The sequence below is a fragment of the Salmo salar genome, chromosome 17 (genome assembly GCF_965601325.2).
Source record: "Salmo salar chromosome 17, fSalSal1, whole genome shotgun sequence".
Classification (NCBI taxonomy): domain Eukaryota; kingdom Metazoa; phylum Chordata; class Actinopteri; order Salmoniformes; family Salmonidae; genus Salmo; species Salmo salar.
Genome location: NC_138307.1, coordinates 9,283,779 through 9,308,874, shown reverse-complemented (window position 1 = coordinate 9,308,874; position 25,096 = coordinate 9,283,779). Strand labels below are relative to the sequence as shown.

Sequence of the window (25,096 nt, the reverse complement as noted above, 5' to 3'; positions counted from 1 at the left end):
CACTTTAAACGTCATCATATCTGTTGATTCAGCTATTATTTTGTAAGGTGTTCCCATGGTCCCAGCGAATTACCATATAGATACCTCCGTGTACAAACCGCATGGTGACGTCACAGATATCCTGAATCCTGGCGGGTGCCACAGAAGTCAATTGCACCGTAGCTGGGTAGATTTTGGACCGCCAAGGTAGATACATAAATATTAATACTGACATTCGCCAATGCATGGAATATTGCTTGAATCATTTCTGACGGATGAACTAGAAATGTAGTCTTAGCGACACAGTTTGCAAAATGAAGCTGTCGCGGTCGTATGGAAAATGGATTCCTAACGGACGTATACCCTGAGAAGTACATCAGCAACATCTGGCGGCTAAGGAATCGCACCAGCTCGTGCCTCGTAAGTAAGCAGCTGTTGCAGAATTGTAAATACATGATTCCTATCATTTCAACCTAGGCAGTGTCAGATGATTCACCTTCTCAGTATCCACATGCGCCGTGTACATGTTCTCTTGCATGTTCACACTTCAAACGTGGGGATTTTGTTTGTTACAGTGTATCTATCATGGGTTTATAGCTTCAGTGTATCGTCATACTATCATGCATTGACCTCACAGTCCATTTTCATTGAACTGGCTGCACCAATGCCCAGATGTAATGCAGCAGCAGCTTGCATTGGGAGAGCTGACATACCATTGACAGTGGCTGTAGTAATTGTATTGCTGTTGTTACCAGGCTTCTAGTTGAAGTGCTGTGCAGTGCTTCTAAGCCTGTCACATTGGTGGAAGTGCATGCATGCATTGCCAATAGGTCGCAAAATGACATAGCAAGCAATTGAGCCTTCCGTGCACTGCAGTCCTTGTTTGGTTTTAGTGCTGGACAGTAACATATTGTCTGTGTAATGTGTACTGGGCATGTCTCCACAGGGCAGAGAGGGTGGAGGATGCCATCCCCGGAGATGGGAGAGGAGGGGGAAGGGTCTCTGCCGGCCAGAGAGGGACCGAGCGGGCACGGCCAAGCAGACACCAGCACCAACAACCTACTGGCCTCGGTCAAAGAACAGGTGTGTATAGCTCCTGTCGTGCTCTCTCAGTAGGTATGAGTCGCATTCCCTCCCGATCTCCCTGTCTCTCCCCATCTCGTTCTAGTTCTGAGTGTTTTCCTCCCCTTTTCACCTTCTGCTGTGATGTTATGCATTTAGAGATGCTAGAATTGATCAAGCAGTGTTTTCTGAGACTGTCGCTCAATCAGAATTGTGGGAAAGTGTTTGCCAGATAAAGGATTTACAGATGTACAGTGTAGGATCACTGTTCTGTCCTCCTGAGTGCTGGTACAGAAATGAGTGATGACTACTGTGAATGTCACAACTTTCCAGATGTTTAATAAAACCCGTCATAAAACTGGAAATGAATGCAGTATCTTTTTCATCTTCCCGATGAGATTTTTATAGATTTTCGTGTATTTTTTAGTTAAAAAAAAAAAGTATTCATTTTTTTGTTGTTGTTGCATAAACGGTATTGCTGCATGAATATGGCAATGGTGTTTTGATGTATTTTGACCCCTAAGGCTTTAGGCTAAGTGTTTTCTAATGGGTTTCTCACTTGAATTCTAGCAGATTTTGTAAAGAGTCAGCAGAAGTATGCGGGGGGTCAGCTAACGGTAGTAGTATGATGGGCCGCAGTAATAATCTGTGCAAAATCAGCGTTTTCATAGTGAATAGTGATAGGTCCATCAGATGCTGTAGCAAACAGAATGCTGAATGAGCAATTAGCCATTCAGAAATGTGCCAAACCCAGTTAGAGATTTGACAAAATCGTTGGATTCCATGTTAGTGCCAAAAGTCCCGAGAGAACAAGACGTTCTAGTAAGAAGGAAGTCTTCTCCGTAGAATTAGAATGATGGTGTTCTTGTTGTTGTCATGGAATGTTTGGTACCAGTCCATCTCTCATCTCTATCCTAATCTAGATCTGGAAGTTAAAGCACCAGGCCAGCCAGGCTGGTTCAATCCAGTTACATCACCCGCCCTGCTGCCCCGCGCGTATTTCACTGAGGTCACTAATGCACTGCAAACTGTTGAAGTTAGACAGCTGTCAGGGAGTGTGTGTGTGTTTATGGGTTTTTCCCCCTGGTATTTATTGTGTGTGTGTGTGTTTACGCCCTGTCTGTGTTTGCTTGTGTGATGTGCTTGGTTGAGCCCAGTAATTCTCTGGTGTGTGTGTGTGTGTGTGTGTGTGTGTGTGTGTGTGTGTGTGTGTGTGTGTGTGTGTGTGTGTGTGTGTGTGTGTGTGTGTGTGTGTGTGTGTGTGTGTGTGTGTGTGTGTGTGTGTGTGTGTGTGTGTTGCACTCACTCTGTCTTTGGCTGACATTCCTGTGTGATTGCAGGATTCCAGTGTGTTGCAGAAGTCATCTGGTTCTCTCCAGTGTGTGTACAGTAGACAGGATCTGAGCTCTGGGGTGGACGCCTCTCACTAGACAGAGACACTTTGTGTTTGTGACCCTGTGACAACGGGCAGTCAGTCAGGGACGCCTCCAGTTCACCACTCAGCCGGTACAGTACTAGACACAACCTGGCACTGCTTGGCATGAGAGGAGGGATTATTGGCAGCACCCCATCCTGATAAGAACCCATCGTGTTCAAGCTGGTGGCTGGCTGCCACTGACTGCTTCCAAAAGAGGATGCTTCATCATTTAGCAGTTAGTCTCACCTCAAATCTGTCTAGTCTATATACACATGTTAGACATTTTAGACATGTGTAGCCTTGAAGGGTTTTTAATTGACTTCTTATAATAATGTTGACTTGTAACAGACACATTAAGAAACACCGGTCCCTGTTCAGCGTGAAATCAGACTGATGAATCTGGGTAGCTCTGACCTTAATGCCACAGCCTCTTTTGTTGACTTATTCATTTGGACCATAAATATATTTTATACGTCAAACGTCAAACTGCTCTAAAGGCGTAGCAGAGTGAGCATGCCAAAGGCTGTGTAACTTGGTTATCGTTAACACAGTGGAAGTTGTTGTCAGTCAAAGGAAATGTTCGGCGAGTATGATTCTACCGTTTGTCCCTTCCGTGTTGCCGTAGGAGCTCCAGTTTGAGCGTCTGACCCGGGAGCTGGAGGAGGAGCGTCAGATTGTCGCCAGTCAACTGGAGAGGTGCATGCTGGGAGCTGAGTCGCCTGGCGATGATGATGATGCCAGTAGCAGGTACACACGCACACACACACACACACACACACACACACACACACACACACACACACACACACACACAGAGCACTGACCCTGTTTCTCTATCAGCATGTCACCTATAATGGAGCTACTGATGATGAGTAGCTACAGTAATGCCTTCATCCAGGCTCACCGAACGCACAACATGCAGCACACACACACACACACACGCACAAACACACACACACAAATACACACACAGGATTAAAGTGTAAACTGTCATGTTGATCTAGCTCTCATCTCCTCTCCATCCCTGTCCTGCCCCACCCCCTTCCCTCCATTGTTTTACTACCTTCTCTTCTTTACAGTGACTCGTCAGAGAAGTCCTTCGCTTGGAGATCCACAGGTACAGCTTCTCCCAAATTCATATTGACCCCTATTGAAATCCAATTGTCTAGACACCCATAGGGTTGCCTAATGGAAGCACAAGAACAAGGGCATGTAGAGAGTCCTATCATAAACTGCTATTGAGGTGAGCTACGTTTGTACCACAGGAGGCTGCTGAGGGGAGGACGGCTCATAATAATGTCTGGAACGGAGCAAATGGAACGGCATCAAACACCTGGAAACCATGTGTTTGATGTCTTTGATACCATTCCACTTACTCTGCTCCAGTCATTACCACGAGCCCGTTCTCCCCAATTAAGGTGCCACCAACCTCCTGTGATTTTTAAACGATCTTGATAGCGATCACAGGACGGTTGACGTGACGCCATCTTGTTTTCCTCAGTAGATGTGTCTGGTACGGGAGAGCACCGGGCTGCTGTAATGGACAGCTCTCACCAGTCACCCTCCCGTCTCTTCAGAGCTGATCAGGGTCACGGGTCACTCTACCTCCCTGAAGCGGAGAGGGCATCCCTGTATGACAGTGAGGGTCTGTTACTTCCTGCATCCTCTTTTTCATCTGCCTCCTTCTTCATTTTTTTTACAGTTCAGATTTAGCATGGAGAATATAGCGTGTTTAGGACTAGATGGAATCTGCCGGGGAGAATTTTTTTTTACTTGCACGAATGATGAATGAAAAAAGGAAACCGCACACTGTTCTTGATAGTATCACTGATATTTAATAAGCTTACGTATCGGCCTAACGGCCTTCGTCAGAGCTTTTGTGAATTTTCAGAAAACAGCACCTCTATGTAGACCTAGCCCCACCCACATCCGTTCCACGTATGGAAAGGGGTTGGAGGCAAAGGAAAAATAAATAAGTGCTACCAAACATAACAATATGCATTTCACAAATATTACAAAAGTGTATAGACAAGACGTACCGAACACGTCCATAAAATCACAACGAGGACATAGCAAGTTTTCATTAATCATTGGGTACATCATACGAAAAAACAAAGTAATCTTAAATAGGAACATATTTTAAATTCACAACATAACATACATAGGCATTTCATCATTAAGTCCTTTAGGAAATAATGTCTGGAGGGTGAAAATCCAAAAACATTCTCTTTTGCTCAGAGTATTATTAATATCACCTCCCCTGTCTGATATCTTGACTTTCTCTATACCACAAAATCTAAAGGTAGAAATGTCATGCTTTAGGTCATTAAAATGTACTGCGACTGGATAATCCCTGCACGAATGATGACACCGAAAAGGAGAAAAAGGTTTGAAAGTCAAAAGGCAGAAACGCTTTGAAGTAAAAAGTAGCTGTGGAATAACATCAAAGTATACCAGGTACTGCGACACAGTATATAACGTAGCTATGGTTTACTAATGAAATATTAAGACAACATCTACAACTAATGTAACAACAGATTTCATTTGGCCATAAAATGCACAATAAACAGTATATCATCCGAAGCGGGCACGTTCCACAACTTAGTGACAATATTTATTTAAATGGGCACTTATCTTTTACATACCGTGGCACGCTGTGTTGATTATGAATGTGTCGATTGCATAAATGCTCATTCAGCTCTGAAATAGACCTCAAGGCCAACAAGCTAAACCATTATTCAAACATCATTCTGTCCTCTGCTTCCTCTCCTCCCTCCCTCCCCTCTTTATCCTCTCCTCTCTCCTACATCCCCTTCTCCTCTCCTCCCTTCCCCCACTCCCCTCTTTCTCCTCTACCCCTCCCCACGCCTCCCTCTTACAGGATCTGTGGCCCACATGACGTCGTATGCCGATAGTGGCTATCAGGACAGCAGTATGAGTTACTACAGTGTGAGCAGAGAGAACGTGGTTCTGTCAGAGCCCAAACACGTGCTGTCGGGCAGCGGCCCCAGGGTAAGCCCCAGGGGAAGCCCCAGTCACGGCAGGAGCTCCCGGGCAGAGGGGCAGGCCTCCGTACAGGTAGCCAATATACACTAACCCACCTCTACTGTGAAGAGAGACAACCTATTTATATGCCCACATGTTTATATGATATAACTTTTTAAATGCCTGCCTATTTATATAATATCTTAGTTAACCTACTCAAACTGTATACAACTCAAAGTTAAAGATAACCGTATGTATCAAGGACTGCATTGGCTTTCCTGTGTGTCGTGCCCTGTCCATATGTCTCCCCCACTCACCCTGCTTCCTGCATCCCTCCTGCCCCAGGCCTCAGCGTCAGGGCGGGTGATGAGGAGGATGGGCTCCCTCTCCTCCCGGGGCCAGTCTCCTGTGTGTGGTGTGGGGGGCTCCGTGTCCCCGTCCCGGGTCTCTCTCCGCACCTCCCAGGGCGGCAGCGCCTACGGCTCACCCATCCTCACCGAGCCCAAACCCCTCGCCAGCATCTTCCCCGTCACCACCATGCCCCCCTCCTCCCCGCCCGGTCCAGGCAACACCCCCTCCTTCCACCGCGCCACCTCTCCTTACTCCCCCACCCACCAGAGGAACGGGAACGGCGACTCTCCTCTCGGGACCAGCCCCCGTCCAGGCAGCGCTAGTCATGCCACCTCACCTCACCAGGCGATGGGGAGTGTCTCCGGTCGCCTGGGGTCTACACTGTCTCTGGTGGAGGGGAGGGGGCTGTCTGACTCTCCTCTGAGGTCCTGTATGACGGCTGTGCCCCAGCACTACGGCTCCACACTGACCCGCCAGGGGGCTCAGGCTCTCCCCTACGGACATGACGCCTACGGGCTCTATGAGAGGACCGCCCTGCCTCTGTCACGGCCTGACAGCCTCACTGGTTAGTCATACAGCAGGACTCTGCCTCGAAACACACCCATGCACACACGTTCATGCATACACACACACACATACACACACACACACACACATGCACTTAAAGATGGAATCCCTAATTAAAAGAATAACAAAGCGGTAACCCTGCCTGTGTTTTGGTAAAAAGCTGAGGGATGGGCCTGGATAAATTTAACCACTCTCAAATTCAAAGCAAGACCTATGTATGCAAGGACTGACCATCCATCAAAATAATAGTTTTAGCCGTGTTTTAAGGCTATACAGCAGGGATCATCAACTAGATTCAGCCGCGGGATGATTTGTTCTTGAGCGGATGGTCAGGGGGCTGGAACATAATTACAAATCATTTGTAGACTGCAGATTGACCGCAAGAAGACCAAACAGAGTATAATATTTGACCAAAACATCGTAGTTTCAAACCTTGCTTACATTCGTATACGATCACATATACAGTATCTCTATATGCGTGGGAATAGTTTGGAACAGATTTGATATAAAATCCCTTGCAGTCCGCTAGTTGGGGAATGCTGCTATACAGTGTTTATTTACATTTGTTTTGTTTACAAACATTGGAGTATAAAAAGCTTACATTTTGGGTTCTGATGGGGTAGGCCTAAATCAATCGAACCAAGTTCATGAGGCATTTATATAAGTTATATTCTTCAAGAATCAAGTCCAAAAGTCCAAAAATTGATGTAGCAAGTAAGGATTCTAGCTTTGAAGGGTAATTTTATGCTGGCTAAAGGGTAGGAAAAATATACTTGAAAAAGGGCAAACGTTACCAGTCTCTCTTCTTATTTACGTGCATCGATTTAGCTTTGTATAGATCCATTGGTTTCTGTGTGAAAGGGATTATATGAACTAAATACTAGATCTGTAGTGTTGCTGACAGTGTGGCGACAGAGAGATGCGCTTGTCCTTTATCCTGAGCCATCATATCACTGAGCCTATCCTACTGACACACATAGCCCTGTTTTGCTCAGAAGTTAACCATAGGGGCTCTGGGCAAAAGTAGTGCACTATATAGGGAATAGGGTGCCATTTGAGGCGTAACCAGAGTCATTCAGAGCACTGCTCTGCTGTGGGGGTGTTTGGTAAATGACAAAGCATCATGGATTGGTTTTCATCTATTTTACTGGGCCAAAAGAAAGGAGCCTATTGGCAAAGTGAATCAAGTGCGCCCTGGAGAACCATAAAGCATAGCCTTTCACAGCTCGTTACGCTGAAGCAGAGTGATGCAGGGGATTCTTGTTGGCCGTAGGCCTATACTGCACAGTACATCTCAATAGGTTCAGCTTTCAAAAGAGGTTCCACAATAGACTGCCACCATCTAAGATGCACGCTATTGTTGGTGTGGTCACTTCAACCAGCATCGTATTTGGGACAAATCATTCGCTAAACCCTAAACCTCATCTAAATCTTCTAATGAATAATGGGGTAATTGAGCACGTTGAAGAGACTAAATTGATTGGTGTAACCCTAGATTGTAAACTGTCATGGTCAAAACATACTGATGCAACGGTAGCTAAGATGGGGAGAGGTCTGTCCATGATAAAGCACTGCTCTTTCTTCTTGACATCACAATCAACTACACAAGTCCGACAGGCCGTAGTTTCATCACACCTGGACTACTGCCCAGATGTATGGTCAAGTGCTGCAAAGAAGGACATGGGCAAATTACAGTTGGCCCAGAACAGAGCAGCACAGCTTAAATGTACACTGAGGGCTAGAATCAAGAACATGCATGTCAATCTCTCCTGGCTCAAAGTAGAGGAGAGACTGACTGCATCACTGCTTGTCTTTGTGTGAGGTATTGACGTGTTGAAAGCACCCAGCTGTCTGTTCAAACAGCTCAGACACCCGTACATACCCCACAAGACATGCCACCAGGGGTCTCTTCAGACACCCGTACATACCCCACAAGACATGCCACCAGGGGTCTCTTCAGACACCTGTACATACCCCACAAAACATGCCACCAGGGGTCTCTTCAGACACCCGTACATACCCCACAAGACATGCCACCAGGGGTCTCTTCAGACACCCGTACATACCCCACAAGACATGCCACCAGGGGTCTCTTCAGACACCCATACATACCCCACAAGACATGCCACCAGGGGTCTCTTCAGACACCCGTACATACCCCACAAGACATGCCACCAGGGGTCTCTTCAGACACCCGTACATACCCCACAAGACATGCCATCAGGGGTCTCTTCAGACACCCGTACATACCCCACAAGACATGCCACCAGGGGTCTCTTCAGACACCCGTACATACCCCACCAGACATGCCACCAGGGGTCTCTTCAGACACCCGTACATACCCCACAAGACATGCCATCAGGGGTCTCTTCAGACACCCGTACATACCCCACAAGACATGCCACCAGGGGTCTCTTCAGACACCCGTACATACCCCACAAGACATGCCACCAGGGGTCTCTTCAGACACCCGTACATACCCCACAAGACATGCCACCAGGGGTCTCTTCAGACACCCGTACATACCCCACAAGACATGCCACCAGGGGTCTCTTCAGACACCTGTACATACACCACAAGACATGCCACCAGGGGTCTCTTCACACATTGTGCTGTGAGCTGTTGTTTTATTTGTTTTTCTTTATCTGATTTTACTGCTAGCTTGAGTTACCTGATGTGCTAGAGAGTTCCATGTAGTCATGGTTCTATTTAGTACTGTGTGTTTCTGGACTTGGGGACTGTGAAGAGATTTTATATTGTAATTTGTAATAATAGAGTAGTAATGTAATAATGTGTTGTATGTTGTATTGATTTATTTAGTGATGTAGGCTGTTATTGTTTTTGTTGTGATGTAACTGTTCTAACCCTGTTTGGACCCCAGGAAGAGTAGCTGCTGCCTTGGTAGTAGCTAATGGGGATCCTAATAAATACTAATCCTCTTTCATCAACCTGAACCATGAACATAGATCTACTTTCACACCGTACAGCATCCTATAATTAACCATTCACAACCAACATACGACACAACTGATTACAGATTGTAATATTATTTTAGATTTAAGGTTGATTTAAGGTTGATTCAGGGTTGATAAAGAAATTCACCCCATTTCTCCACCTTCCATCACTAACAACATTGTCCTCAAAGCCCGTCTTGTCAGCTGACACAGTGTAAATAATGTCATGACTATTAAGTTCCCCTGCTGTGTGTGTGTCCAGGCCTGCACAGCTCCTACGCCACTCACCACAGCCCACTGGACCAGGATATGAGGATGGCCATGTCTCCTGACTGCCACATCACGCCTGTCTACGACGACAGAGCCTTCCAAAGCCCCCTGTATCACAGCCCCACCCACGCCCACCACGGCTCACACAGCGCTATCTACAGGACACTCAGGGGTACTGCAACACACTACCAGCAGACACAACTACACATGGCTGGGACCATTGGGACCAGAGACTTGCACCGTGTGTTATGACTAGTTTGTAATCTACAGTCAACACGATATTCTTATGTGGGCAGTCTTTTCTAAGAGACATGGCGATGCAGTTATACAGACTCAAAGTGGAGAAGTGTGTGTGTGTGTGTGTGTGTGTGTGTGTGTGTGTGTGTGTGTGTGTGTGTAGGCTACGCCCCATCCTGAATATATCTGTGTCTTTGTATTCCCAGGTGCGGAGAACCTTCAGCGGATCCTCCAGAGGACCACAAGCCATTGCAGCACCCTGGCGTACCAAAGAAGCAGCTATGGGCTGAACACCGCAGGGTCATACGCAGACCCCTTCAGGGTCTCCCAGCAGGGACAGGGGCCCAATGAGACCTCTTTCTCCAGGCACTCTGGTCTGGTCGACAGGGCTGCCACAAGGTCCCCCTCCATAGACAGTATACAAAAGGATCCTAGGTACAAATACACAACGCACCATCACACACACACACACACACACACAACGTGATGATTACATCCAGACATGTTATTGATGAATTCAAATCAAGTGATTTGATGTTGGAAGCGATAGATTGAAAATTGCTTTTAGACTCACTTTCTTTCCCTCTCAACTTCTCTCTCTCCCTCTATCTCTCTCTCTCTCCCCCGTCTCTCTCCCTCCCTCTCATCTCTCTCCCTCCCCACCCTCTGTAGGGAGTTTGCGTGGCGTGACCCCGATCTCCCTGAGGTGATCCACATGCTGCAGCATCACTTCCCCTCTGTCCAGGCCAACGCTGCAGCCTACCTCCAGCACCTGTGTTACAGAGACAACCGCATCAAAGTGGAGGTAATGGGATGCCCATCTGTCCCCGTCTGTTCCCTAACCTCTCGGCTGACGTGTGTTATCAGACTTTGTGGGGATGGGAAGTCCTTCCCTAGAGAGGATTTGAAAGCACAAACGCATAACCCTTTTCTGCAGTCACATGACCAAATCACTCTTTAGTGGTTCTGGGTGGAATGTTAATAACACGATTCATCATTTCATAAAAAATAAAAAAACGTTTTTCTTTTCAGAAAATGTCAAACGGTTTTGTTATATTTCAGTCTTCTGTGATGTATATATAAATATATAATATTGGGATGCAATCTCAAAATGTAATACATTTAAACTCTATATCTGACATGGTGCAGGGTTTTAAGCCCATAACCATGTGTGTGAGGTGTAAACTTCTGTTTCAAAGTAGATGTGTTTAAGACGACCAAGAATCACTCTGTGACCCTGAGTTATCCCACTGCAGTAACAGGTGAATTAATATAAAGGATAGTATTAAAAACATGAAAATAAGCCGGGTGGTTTGAGCCCTGAGTGCACACCACGTCGGTAACCAGTTTAAAATAGCGTTAAGGCACCTCGGTTGTTTGTGGTATATTGCCAATATACCACGGCTAAGGGCTGTATCCAGGCACGCTGCGTTGCGTCGTGTTAGGGAACAGCCCTTTGGCGTGCTAAATTGGCCATATACCACACCCCCTTGGGCCTTGTTGTTTAAATAACTGCTATTGATTATACCTTTTTTGTCAGCTCCAGGTGTGTCTGACCTTGACCCTCTTCTAACAGGTGTGTCACCTGGGAGGTGTCCAGCACCTGGTGGACCTGCTGGACCACAAGGCTATGGAGGTGCAGAGGAGTTCCTGCGGAGCCCTGAGGAACCTGGTTTATGGCAAGGCTACAGACGACAACAAGGTGGCCCTGAGGAACTCTGGTGGCGTTCCCGCTCTGCTCAGACTGCTGAGGAAGACCACCGACAACGAAGTCAGGGAGCTGGTCACTGGTAGGTCTCTCTTCCTCACGGTCTGTCTGTCTCTGTCTTTTTTTGCTGTCTGCCTGTATTTATGACTGTCTAGACCAGGGGTATTGAACTCTGACCCTACGATGTCCGGAGCCTGCTGGTTTTCTGTTCTACCTGACCCTACGATGTCCGGAGCCTGCTGGTTTTCTGTTCTACCTGACCCTACGATGTCCGGAGCCTGCTGGTTTTCTGTTCTACCTGACCCTACGATGTCCGGAGCCTGCTGGTTTTCTGTTCTACCTGATAATTAATTGCACCCACCTGATGTCCCAGGTCTAAATCAGTCCCTGGTTAGCGGGGAACAATGAAAAAACGTATCGGAACTGGCTTTGAGGTCCAGAGTTGAGTTTGAGAGGTCTAGATCGATCTATATGCCTGCTTGCTGGTACAGTATTTCTTGCCAATCTCTGCATTATCAAGTGAGGGATGACTGGATTCAACCTCATGGCCCCACCTCAGCACGTGTCCTCTGCTCACTACATCCGCGTGCCTATCCCCCTTTACCACTAGGGGTGCTGTGGAACCTGTCGTCCTGCGACGCGGTCAAGATGACCATCATCAGGGACGCTCTGAGCACCCTGACCAACACTGTGGTCATCCCCCACTCCGGCTGGAGTAGCAGCAACTACAGAGAGGAGACCAAGCTCAAGGTCCACTCCTCTCTCCTGCTGCGCAACACTACCGGCTGCCTCAGGTGAGGAGTGAGGAAGTCATCCCTGTCAGAACAGAAGTACACCACTTTGGATTAAAGCTTCTGCTAAATGGCATTCTTCCTCTCTCTCTGTGTGTGTGTGTGTGTGTGTGTGTGTGTGTGTGTGTGTGTGTGTGTGTGTGTGTGTGTGTGTGTGTGTGTGTGTGTGTGTGTGTGTGTGTGTGTGTGTGTGTGTGTGTGTGTGTGTGTGTGTGTGTGTGTGTGTGTGTGTGTGTGCGTGTCTGTAAACCTGTATGTATTGTATATGTGGTTGTATTGTTGACCTTTCTACTGTGTTTTGCTACAGGAACCTGAGTTCAGCGGGAGAGGAGGCCAGGGGTCAGCTGAGGTGTTGTGAGGGGCTGGTGAATTCACTTCTCTATGTCCTCAAGGCCTGCGTTAGCACCTCTGACTTCGACAGCAAGGTGGGCTTACTATAAGAGTAGTACATTTAGGCCTCACCTGCCTGAACCCCCTTTACTTTATCCAGAATTAGACCAGTCCTCTTCACTCAGTTTCTGCCCATCCATCTCTGCTATCCCAACTTGAAGTTCCTGATCGTACCCCCTGTGTGTGTGTGTGTGTGTATTGTGCGCGTCACTGAAATGCTTCCCCCTCCTCTCCCAGATTGTGGAGAACTGTGTGTGTACTCTGAGGAACCTGTCCTACCGTCTGGAGATAGAGATGCCCTCGTCTCGCCTGCTGGGGACTCAGGAACTGGACGCCCTGCTGGGCTACGGGTCCCCCAGTAAGGACCTAGACTACCTCTGCTGGGGCAAGAAGAGGAAGAAGAAGAAGAGGGGCTGGCTGGATGATAAGGTGTGTGTATAGTAGGGGTTATCCGCTTTCCTTGGCTAAGTCACACTTCGACACCTATGATAAAGGCGCCTGGAAATGTGTTAGAATTAACACAGAACATTAGCTAAGATACACTAAGTATTTGGACACCTGCTCGTCGAACATCTCATTCCAAAATCATGGGCATTAATATGGAGTTGGTCCCTCCATTGCTGCTATAACAGCCTCCACTCTTCTGGGAAGGCTTTCCACTAGATGCTGGAACATTGCTGCAGGGACTTGCTTCCATTCAGCCAAAATGGCATTATTAAGGTTGGGTACTGATGTTGGGGCCATTACGCCTGGCTCGCAGTAGGCGTTCCAATTCATCCCAAAGGTGTTTGATGGGGTTCAGGTCAGGGCTCTGTGCAGGCCAGTCAAGTTCTTCCACACTGATCTCGACAAACCATTTCTGTCTTGACCTCGCTTTGTGCACTGGGGCATTGTCATGCTGAAACAGGAAAGGGCCTTTCCCAAACTGTTGCCACAAAGTTGAAAGTACAGAATCGTCTACAATGCCATTGTATGTTGTAGCGTTAGGATTTCCCTTCACTGGAACTAAGGGGCCTAGCTTGAACCATGGAAAACAGCCCCAGACCCTTATTCCTCCTCCACCAAACAGAGTCCAAAGGCAGCGAGCTTTACACCACTCCAGCCGACTCTTGGCATTGCGCATGGTGATCTTAGGCTTGTGTGCGGCTGCTTGGCCATGGAAACCCATTTCATGAAGCTCCAGAGGCGGTTTGGAACTCGGTAGTTCGTGTTGCAACAGAGGACAACGTTTCTTCCATTCTGTGGTGTTTCATTCATTATGCTCTTCTTTATGCTTTCAGTGGGACGGCGTGGGACCCATCCCGGGGTTTGGTAAGCCTCCGCGGGGGGCAGAGATGCTGTGGCACCCGGCCGTGGTGAAGCCCTACCTCAGCCTGCTGGCAGAGAGCTCCAACCCTGCCACCCTGGAGGGCTCGGCCGGATCCCTTCAGAACCTCTCCGCTGGAAACTGGAAGGTGCCCCGCTTTGTTTCATTGTAACCTTTGTTTATACAGGTTAGTCTCATTAAGATATCTCATTGAGATCAATCTATTTCACAAGAGACCAACAGCCCACACCTGACCCTCATGTCTGTTATGCATTGCTGTTTATCTGCTATTACTGTAATGTTACATCAGTATAATGGTACTGTAATAACATAATTGGACTTCCTGGGTAAATAAAGGTGAAATAAAAATCCAATAATCCCTGTGTGCAGTTTTCGGCCTACATCCGTGCGGCGGTGCGCAAGGAGAAGGGGCTTCCTATCCTGGTGGAGCTGCTGAGGATGGACAACGACAGGGTGGTCTGCTCTGTGGCCACCGCTCTGAGGAACATGGCCCTGGACAGCAGGAACAAGGAGCTTATAGGTCAGACACACACACACACACACAGAAACTCTCTCTCTTTCTCACACACACACACACTTAAGTTCGTCATGCCCCCCTGTCTCCCCTCTCAGGAAAGTATGCGATGCGGGACCTGGTGAACCGTCTCCCCGGGGGAAGCCCCCCCCTGCTGTCTGACGAGACGGTGGCGTCTGTCTGCTGCACGCTCCACGAAGTCACCAGCAGGAACATGGAGAACGCCAAGACCCTGGCGGACACGGGGGGCATCGAGAAGCTGGTGGACATCAGTAAGGGCAGGGGGAAGGGCTATTCTATGAAGGTGGTGAAGGCTGCTGCTCAGGTCCTCAACACGCTGTGGCAGTACAGGGACCTGCGCACCCTCTACAAACAGGTCAGATCACTGTGTCCTCGCAAGTTCATGGTTTTGGTATAATCGCTTAACTAATATCAAAAGTTGCAGATTTGGCTCCATTTTACCTTGGAAAAACGGAACTAATCTCTGATAAAATACCTTAATATCCAGTTTTGCAAGGGTGAAATATCACTGTCCTGAGAGCAGCGATTATCTCTGTTGTAGGACGGATGGCACCACGGTCATTTCATCACTCCCGTGTCCACTCTGGAGAGAGACAGGTACAGGTCTCATCCAACCCTGCCTACTAGCACCTTACAGATGTCCCCCGTGCCTCACCAATCAGGTGAGAGCACTCAACTATCATGTTCAAACTACTCATCAACACACACCACCAATGGACCTTCCCTCCGGGTCTGGTTCCTCTCAAAGTCTGTTCACTGCCGCTATGCTTCCGTTTGCTCTTTGAGGTCTCGGCCCGGGTTACTGTCAAGCACTTTCTGACAAGTGGTTTCTGAATCTAATGTTGATGGAATGAATGGAATGTCTTCTCAGGTGGAAGTGCAACCTCCTCGCCTGCCATGTTAGGGATCAGAAGACACAGCTCGAACTACCAGAGGGCTCAGTCATCTATGCAACTCCATACATATTATGGAGACAACAGTTTACATAAAAACCAGTACACAGGTAAGCCATGAGGAAGGTCTTTTTGTTCGCCAGTACGGTTTCCGTGTACAATTTAAATATATTGAATGTTTCACACACACAGCTGAGTTAACAATGCCTCGCGCTTGTATTCTTATCTTTGTTTTTCACTTTCAGGGTCAGAAAAGCAAACGCCGTATTTTATCGGGTCCTATTCCTCACCATCAAGAGAGGACTATCCTAGGACCCAGGTAAGACAAAAATATGTTGTGGTTCTGGTGTCTTAAAGGTCCAATGCAGACGTTTTTTTTTATCTCGATATCAAATCATTTCTGCGTAACAATAAAGTACTTACTTATTGTTTTCAATTAAATGTGTCAAAAACAAACAACAATAGCTTCTTAGCAAGAATTTAGCTAGGACTGTCTGAGAGTGGTCTGAGTGGGGAAAATGAGCTATTATTGGCAGAGAGGTTTGGAACCCTCTTTCTTATTGGTCTATTAACTAATTTACCACCTGGTGACATACCGGGCACTCAAACTCCATCTCACCCAAACAGGCTGAAATTTCAGGCGTTAATTTCAAACCGCTCTTATACTAAAAGGGCATTATCATAATTGTTTTCAATTTCACAGTATTATTCCAAACTCATAGTGTGGAAATATATATAAAGCGCAGGAAAATCTCAATTCTGACTGCACTGGGCTTTTAAATTCTCTTTGTTACCTAAAATAAGATTACACAACCTTATTGTCCTTTATTGGGTGTAGTGGTGCCCACTGAGTCCCCACAGAGCCTTTCTTGTGTTCAAGGGATTAAATGTATCTCAAAAGTTTGGTCTTTCATTGTGTTCGGTGGTGTAGTGGATAGTACATTTTTTGATTTTGGAAGAGGGTTTACCCACCTTTTCTGGAAAAATGCATTGAAAGTATAGGACTATGGACTGAGATCAGAGATTACCCAGCTATTATTTTACCACTACATCGCTGCTTGTGTGTAATAGTCCCTCCACTCTCATGTAGGACTCATGTCTGTTGTGTTGAAGGGAATGAGTTTGTCTTTTGTTTTACCAGCAGGAAGATGTGTTCTACTCCGACGAGCCGGATAGGAATACTTACAACAACTACAGAATGTATCTGTCATCACCGCAAGGTTACGGGGAGGAGGAGCCTGGGCCTTACCAGGATGAGCCAGAGAACCTGACCTCCACAGAGCGATACAACACCTCCCAATCTAACAGACTGCAATACAATACCAACACCACTAACTACGTGGACTTCTACTCCACCACGAGGAGGCCTTCTCAGAAGGCTAACCAGTACACTGGATCCCCTGACTCCTGGGTGTAGGGATGGAGAAACCATGTAAAAACCATGGACTGACTCATCCGTTTAAGCTACGTGTGTGTGTGTGTGTGTGTGTGTGTGTGTGTGTGTGTGTGTGTGTGTGTGTGTGTGGTGTGTGTGTGTGTGTGTGTGTGTGTGTGTGTGTGTGTGTGTGGTGTGTGTGTGTGTGTGTGTGTGTGTGTGTGTGTGTGTGTGTGTGTGTGAGAGACAGAAAGAACATGAGTGTGTCTGTATGTGTGTGTGTTCTTGTGTGTGTGGTTCCAGTGGGAAAGAGCCTGTTGTTTTCTGGAGTGGTGTGATGTCAGCCAAAGAAGAAAGGTTTGTTGGCTTTATGATGAGGTTGGTTGGATACGAGCCAGGCATCCGCTTGGTTGGAAATGTGGAGAATGGAGAGAGTGCTGAAGAAGTGTTGCCTAAAAATAAACATAAAAGGGATAGTTTACTCAAAATAGAAATTAACATGATGTTCAATATATGTTAGCTGTTATTGATAAACTAAGACAGTTATGGATATAGTAAAGGCTGCAAATATCTCCAAACTAGCTTGGTGAATCGACTACAGCCAAATGGAAAATAATGTGAATTTGGATTTTGAGTCAAATAAATAATTTGTATGTTGGCCAAATATATATCATGAAGTCATATCTGTGAAATGTCAAATAGTATTTGTACAGAGAAATATAAACGTTACACTGTGTTGTTACAGAATGTTACTGTATTCAATGTGTAGACTGTGTATGTATGATATGGTGTCTAGTGACATTTTTATGATTTATTTATTTAAGTGTGTGACTTTCCCCCAAAACGCCCTGATGTATGTTGTCCAACACTGACGATCATGTGCCACGTGACATATGGAAGCGTATGAAGATTTTAAAAAAGAGCGCATCATAACACTAAAAAAGATTCAGAAGTTGTGAAAATGAGGCTTGGTGAAATAAATCAGCTGTGGAATGGAATTGCAGGTGTTGGTGATTTTTAATTTATTTTCATTTTGTCATCCAAACGTTCTTCACTCGGAGGGGGCGCGCTCCCAGAAAGCGCACGATAGAGCGTCTTTTCATCAGCTCCACCAACTTCCAGGACGGACCACACAGCTCCGCTCATGCAATCAACATTCCCATAGCTATGGAGGGAAATGCGTTGTTTTGAAGAAACGTCGACGAACTAAACTTGACTCTTCTTTTTTTAACAGGTATATTTTGCTTGTACTGTTACGTGTGAGGTTGTCGGCTGTTTTGTGAGCCAACTTCTAGATGCGTGAAGTGTCGGGGCATGACAAACCGTTACATTGTTTAACGTTACAGTTTACGTAATCGTTCATGTGCCGCGTCAAAGTTATTGCAAGAAAAAAAACGTTTTTTACTGTGTCGTGTATGAATTCATTCGTAAGTAATAGATTAAATAACGGATTTCAGCATGTGCCTCGCATTCGCTTTCAAGTCTAATTTTCTGCTATTCACCTTTGCTAATCTGGAATCCATTTCACATTGAGCTGCTTCCATTCATTTTTTTTACCATTCTCCACATTTCCCTTTTTGTCAGGTTTCATTCCAGACCACTGTGCCCGATGAGGGTACTTTAGGGCTCATTGTAATCCATATCTTCCCATGACTAGTGTTGCCTCATTTAGGAGTATATGGCCATGTTACTGCAATAGCACTTTTTGCAGAGGGAATTATATATTTGTATTGACTATTTTTCACAGAACTCCCTGTGATCAGTTGAACATGTTCAAAGCAGTATTTGGGAGGAATAGGAAAGAAGAGAAGAGGAGCAGGCGGGATCCAGGTAGGAAAGAGAACAAACAACACCATCTACAACACTGCACCCATTACAGTTTGAGCCAGGTAACTAGACACATTTTCACTGACTATAATAGTGTCATGTGATTTTGTTGATAAAAGGCTGGGTTGAAATTTTTACCAATAGGTAACTGATGGATTTCTGTTTTTTTGTCTGGGAGCCGTGGGGATGTTTCTGGAATCTGGGTACTATCTCTGTTGTATCAGTCTCAGAGCAGAGATCGTTTCTAGCGAAGTGAGACCAATCCTCGACATTAGTAGCACTCGCCCTAATTGAAGACTGTAGCTACTTGGCTGCTCTGAATTTTCTGTCCCCGGGTGTTTGAGTATAGAGCCATTTCAATTAGCCTAATTATGGAGTGAATGCTGCGTCCCACTGCTGTAAAATCCTCTCAGACCTAAAGTGTGTCACGAGAAGTTGGAGTGGGTTAAACAAACAGCACTGACCCACAAAAAGAAGATACTGAAATGGTAAATAACCTTTTGGGTCATGAGGGATGTACACTGACTATACAAAATAGTAAGAACACCTGCTTTTTCCATGACAAAGACTGACCAGGTGAATCCAGGTAAAAGCTATGATCCCTTATTGATGTCACTTGTTAAATCCACTTAAATTAGTTTAGATGAAAGGGAGGAGACAGCTTAAATAAGTATTTCTAAACCTTGAGACAATTGAGACATGGATTGTGTATGTGTGCCATTCAAAGGGGCAAGACAAAATATTTAAGTGCCTTTGAACGGGGTATGCTAGTAGATGTCAGGCGCAACGGTTTGTGTCAAGAACTGCAACGCAGCTGGGTTTTTCACGCTCAATAGTTGCCCATGTGTATCAAGAATGGTCCACCACCCAAAGAACATCCAGCCAACTTGACACGACTGTGGGAAGCATAGTAGTCAAAATGGGCCAGCATCCCTGCGGAATGCTTTCAACCCCTTGCAGAGTCCATGCCCTGACGAACTGAGGCTGTTCTGAGGGAAAGGGGGGTATAGCTTTTTCTTACCAGTTCTAAATCATTTTTGTCAACCCTCTTTATTTTGGTAGGCTATAATCTATTATTCAGATTGATGCTAGGCCTCGTGTGCTTCCGCTGTGGGGTCGTGCCTCTTTCCAGTAGTTATGTAGCTACTAGCAAGCTCCATTCTGTGAGGTAACAACAAGGGTGTTGTCAGTATCTCGTAACATGAGTGTTCCCCCCTAGAGAAGTCTGGGGGAAATCAGAAGGCACTGTAGATATATGGGTACAAAGTCAGCATATTGCACATTAAATATTTAATGCATCTAATGTTGACGAGCTACAGAACTCAGAGAAGTGTGTCAGTCTCATCTACCATCTACCATTAAATCTACCATTAATGCCTCTAGGTTCTTAGATTTAGTACAAAAGGTGGACTACCATGCTAATAATGGCATGTACATTTTAAATCATTTTCATTGTTGGACATAAAAGTCTGTAAAATCACCAGGAAATCAATCAAGTGATTTTAATGTAGGAAATCTGTTCCCAAGTACTCCCATGCATAAGTAGAGACATATGTGATCGTATCCCAATATAATCAAGGTTTGAAATGATTATTTTGTTGTCTAATACTATATCTGTTTGGGATTATTGCAGTCAGTTTGTAGTGTACAAATTATTTATAACTATGTTCCTGCCATCCGACCATCCGCTCAAAGACAAATTGGCCCACGGCTGAATGTAATTGGCGACCCCTGGTCTAAGCCTATGGCCTTACATTGTGTGAAGCTGACTGTGATTGGGTTAAAAGACTTGAGAGAGAAAGTTGTTCCCTGACTACATGATGAGCAGCATATGTTTCCCATAAGGCTGTGTGTGGGGCCTGGAGGCTCGCTCAGAGGCATCAGAGAAGGAGAATGGAAACTTTGCAGCACGATTAGGGGCCCTGAGTTTATAACTAATTATAATCAAGTTATAGCAACTCCCTGCCTAGTAATGTTGGTTTTGTCCATAACCTGTAAGTTCTGCTTTTTAAGGCTGTGTGTATCCTTGCAGATTGTCATTCAAATACATTATTTTATGTAATGTAGATGGCCATCTGTCTCTCTTCTTGTCATCCACCGGAATGAGGTTACTGTATAAACCATGCTACATTTCAATGGACTGATTTAATGTCATTTTGTTGTAGCATTACATAATACTCCAGCCCCGTTAGTGCTGTGTTATTATTACACTCTATGCATCAGGCGTAGCCAGTAACTGCAATGCACACGCACATCATTGCACCTGTGCAGTGATTACATTCAGCATTGAGAGGAGACAAAAGCGGAACACACTTTCCTCAACGACCTGAGCTGCCAGTAGACCGTCCGCTCTTCAAAGGGCCACTACTAGACTTGAAGAATCGATCCGGTCTCTAATGTAAGGGGTCGTCGTCCACTTATTCATGCTCCAAAACATGTATTTGACGATCCTGTTTAAAGGGATAACCCACCCCCAGAAATAAAAATGATAAAACTCATGTACATTTGTTGAAAGCCTATGTTCTATCAGTAGGTAAATGTTGTTGGGTTTTTTTACCCATGATTTAACTTGGAAGTGGTCCATCTGTGAAATCAGGAAGTGGTGTCGGAACGAGTCGTAGCTACATGGTCCGCGTCATTGGAGATAGGGGATAACACACTATCACTATTTCATAACGCTTTTTTTGTGCTCAATCTAAACAGTGTAACAAATGATTCAACTCAGTTTCTCTTTCAAGTAGCATCCCACAATGCGCCCTGTCTGTGGGAAAGGTGGGAAGGGGCCAGTGTTGCCATAGCAACATGCTCTGCACTCACTCTAGTCAGAGATGAACTGCAGGTTAAACTCAGTGAGATAGACTCCTAAATTGCTAGTTCAGTTTGTTTAGGTGATTTTACTGATAGCTAGCTACTTCACATGCTGATATTGACTTTGGCATTATTGTATGTAGATACGTTTGCTACTTAGCTAGCTAAATAGCCAGCCCAGTGAGCGTTGCATTGTGGGTTTTGTAGTCGACTTGAGCTGCAACAGATTTCCACTAAGATTTTCACATGTTGCTTACAACCTTGTTATAACGACAAAATGAAACATTTGTTCACAAAAATATTGTTTTCACATATTAGTGTTGTTTAACACTGTTAATCATAGGAATTAGTGGTTTGGGGTGGATTATCCCTATACATTTCCAGATACACCTTTAGATAGGCCCTATTATTGATTACAGTTTAATTTGTTCTCTCTCTCTCTCGCTCTCTCTCTCTCTTCTCTTTTCCAACCCCTTTTAATCTCTCTCACCTTTCCCACTATATCTCCCTCTCCTCTTGCTAGCCGTAGTCACTGATTACCACAGCCACAGTATCCAACGAAGGGGTGCTGGTGCTTGGGTGACCCACTACCAGGAGCCTAGCCGTGCCCACCCCCCCAACCCCTCTAGGGGCAGGCCGAGGGGGAAGCTGGCTAAGGGGGAGTCCATCTCCCTGCCTTCCTCGCCACTGGTCCATCGCCAGTCCTACATAATGCCCTCAGATATGGGCATCAAGTCCCCAGGTACTGTAACAGCCATCCACCAGGCTTTTGTTCTTCTAATGAACACACACACACACACACACACACACACACACATACACACACACACGCGCACACACACACGCGCGCACACACACAGAGGGAAGGGCACATCTATAGATCATCTGTAAAAACGAATATACTTTCATCATTCTCTTTTTTTGCAGGTCATCTTGTTCTCGTTGCTATGTTCGTTGCTAGCCTAGCAACGAGTCTCACTCATAGCATATTGATCACATGTTCTGTTCAGTATCTCCCACGGTTCTGACAGGCTCTTGTGTGCTCTTTGTGGAGATTAGGTTATGATTGTTCTGCCTGGTTTTTAAGCCCAGTGGGTTTATAGCACAGCCAGTACATGCCTAATGATTGATTAAGGGCTATTCACACAGCTAGCACTATATTTCCCCTGGGAAATATAGGAGATTATGCTCAAATATCATTGTCAAATGTACATGCTGTCCAGGATACAATACATCAATAACAACAACTCACTGTATCTCCAAGGACTGAAGGCTGGGGAAGTTTAGAAAGCAAATAAACTAAAGTAACTTTGTCATTAGCTTTTTGAGTATTTCTTCCATGCGTGATTTCTCAGTGGTAGGCCAGGGCTATGTAGTAACTGGGTTTCTACCTCTTACTCACTGACCCAGCGTAGCTTTGGAAAGGAACTGTTTACCTTTTTTGGAAGATTATGCTTGGATGTCTTCAGCGTTCTAGCTGAGTAACACTAGGGGGCAGTGCAGTGTGCATCAAGCTGAAGCTCTGAGTTTACTGTAATAGTGTGGACCTTTGCCTCACACAGACACACACACACACACACACACACACAAACACACACACACACACTCATGTTGGCGATTTGAGCTGTTATCATCACAGGGATTAGTTTATACTGTACTGCATGTATCTGACTTCATGTTGGCTCCTCCCAACTGGTGGGAGAAATTCAAATTCCCCACTGCAAATCCCATCTGGAAGAGTTGAATTTCTCTCTCGCTCTCTCTCTCTCACTTTCTCCTCCCTTTCTCATTACCCCCATCTCACTCTCTCTGCTGCTCTGACTGAAGGTCTGTACAGGAAGCTGGAGTATGTGGAGAGTCCTTCTTTTCCTGGAGACGCGTTCGCTTTCGCTCTGAACAATAGCAAGACTTCCCAGAGAGGTGAGTGCGAGCGTGTCTGCACAGAGAGTCGTGGATGAGAGATGAGACGAGGGAGGGGAGAGAGAATGATATACAGTACAGTACATTTGGAAAAGGAGGAAGAGAGGTACAGAGGATAGAGAGAACAAATCTTCCATAGTTTTGAGTTCTCTGATTTGGTGCCTGCTGTAATATTTTTCCAATGCACATGTACAGGCGTATTTGTGCGGGTGGATGCATGCGTGCATGCGCATGTGTTTAATTGACCTGCCAAACCTAAGTTGTGCTGAGGGTAACAGTGTAAATGCCAGCCCTACCCTGCACAGCTGTCTATGTGGAGAGGCTGGGGGCTAGTCCTGAGGCGGAGCAGCCTGTCTCCAGCATCCTCATGTCCTCTTGTTGCCAAGCACCACTCTTCTCCCTCTGCTTCTCATAACCAACGGCGACAGCGTGCTGGTGTGTTTACTGTGCGTTTCAATCATTCCGAACCCCCTGACTAGACCTTCCTGGGATTTGTCACGCAGAGGTCAGAGTTAGATTGATGAAGCTTTCAATGTTGGCTGGTTGTTTAAGTTGCGAGGTGTTGTTCGTAATAGTAACATGGAGAGCTGAATGCTTAGATCCACGGATTATAGCTTCCTGACCTCAGGTGGGGAATCTGTTGGGCGCTTAGGCAATGGATGGAGAGTACATCCTCACTCTATCTCGTTCTCTCTCTCTCTCTCTCTCTCTCTCTCTCTCTCTCTCTCTCTCTCTCTTGCTCATTCTCTCTCTCTCTCTCTGTGTCTCACTCTCACACCCTCCCTCTCACTTTTTCTCTCTCCCTCTCGGTTTGTCTTGTTTAGTTTTAGCCACAATTGTGTGATTTGAGGGCAGCTTTTTTTTAAAACAGTAACCACCATTTTTCACTGCCCACACAGACCCATAGTGTATCTCCAATAACCATTCTGAATGTAAAGTAAATATATAGATCATTATAATATACATTTACTAACCATTTCCTTCTAATGTTTGTGGTAATTTGCAATACTTTTCAATGTGACATTCTCCATATTTGCTTTTCCATGTGCTTTTCTCGTTATGAATTTTAATGAACCCCGAATGGTGCAGAGGTATAATTTTAATATCATATAAGATGATTAGGTTTGCCTTTCAAAACCACCACAGCAGACTTAAACAAATGAATGATTAGAAATGAATAGCTGTAAAATACATTTGAGTGTATTCAGTGTAGGGTTTGGTAATGACTTTGACAGGCCACGTCATTATTCTCTTTTGCACAAAAACCAAGAATACTCCTGTCAGATAAGAATGATGAGGAATGAATTTCTCCCAGAATTTGAAGGTGTGTTTCCTTGAGGCGGAGGGTGCAGAGACAGATCTTGTTCTCAGTTTTGGTGGATCTCTGCTTAACCAAAGTGCCTTACCACTGAATCAATGTTGTTCCCACCAACGGAGGCTGCTGAGAGGAGGAAGGCTCCTAGTAATGGCTGGAATGGAGTCAGCGGAATGGTATCAACCAGATGGAAACCACATGTGTGATGCCATTCCGTTTACTCCGTTCCAGACATTATTATGAGCCGTCCTCCCCTCAGCAGCCTCCACTGGTTTCCACGTCATTTCAACCTAAAAATGTAATGTGATGACGTCGAATCAACGTGGAAAACCGATTGGATTTCCAAAAAGTCATCACCTTAAGGGAAGTTTGTCTTTTTTTCACC

The 25,096-nt window shown here is 45.6% G+C and overlaps 2 protein-coding genes across 4 annotated transcripts in view; both read left to right on the top strand.

Annotated features, from left to right (window-relative positions):
- The first annotated feature begins 119 nt into the window (after positions 1-119).
- Positions 120-17,839, top strand: LOC106575158 (plakophilin-4). Of its 2 annotated transcripts, none has more exons than XM_045698870.2 (21): positions 120-399; positions 926-1,062; positions 3,084-3,205; positions 3,538-3,575; positions 3,963-4,103; positions 5,340-5,536; positions 5,789-6,359; positions 9,578-9,757; positions 10,029-10,257; positions 10,495-10,627; positions 11,399-11,612; positions 12,141-12,324; positions 12,629-12,746; positions 12,949-13,140; positions 13,992-14,165; positions 14,408-14,558; positions 14,651-14,928; positions 15,115-15,235; positions 15,445-15,576; positions 15,712-15,785; positions 16,608-17,839. In XM_045698870.2, exons 2-21 carry the CDS (start codon positions 943-945, stop codon positions 16,881-16,883), a joined length of 3,645 nt encoding a protein of 1,214 aa, XP_045554826.2. In that variant the 5' UTR covers positions 120-399; positions 926-942; the 3' UTR covers positions 16,884-17,839. The 2 variants fall into 2 exon arrangements, with proteins under 2 accessions (XP_045554826.2, XP_045554825.2); XM_045698869.2 differs by having other exon boundaries at positions 3,960-4,103.
- A 742-nt stretch (positions 17,840-18,581) lies between these two features.
- Positions 18,582-25,096, top strand: part of LOC106575157 (protein TANC1) — a 54,342-nt gene continuing 47,827 nt past the window's right edge. For both annotated transcript variants that reach the window (XM_014151392.3, XM_014151391.3), the window contains exons 1-3: positions 18,582-18,671; positions 22,000-22,218; positions 23,304-23,396. In XM_014151392.3, the coding sequence (XP_014006867.3) occupies positions 18,611-18,671; positions 22,000-22,218; positions 23,304-23,396 (373 nt within the window). In that variant the 5' untranslated portion in view covers positions 18,582-18,610. The remainder of the gene's footprint in view (positions 18,672-21,999; positions 22,219-23,303; positions 23,397-25,096) is intronic.

Coding starts and splice junctions, on each gene's coding strand:
- LOC106575158 (XM_045698869.2), top strand. CDS start 943: ATGCCATCCCCGGAGATGGGAGAGGAGGGGGAAGGGTCTCTGCCGGCC. Junction 3,576..3,959: donor CTTCGCTTGGAGATCCACAG/GTACAGCTTCTC, acceptor TGTTTTCCTCAG/TAGATGTGTCTGGTACGGGA. Junction 9,758..10,028: donor TATCTACAGGACACTCAGGG/GTACTGCAACAC, acceptor TTGTATTCCCAG/GTGCGGAGAACCTTCAGCGG.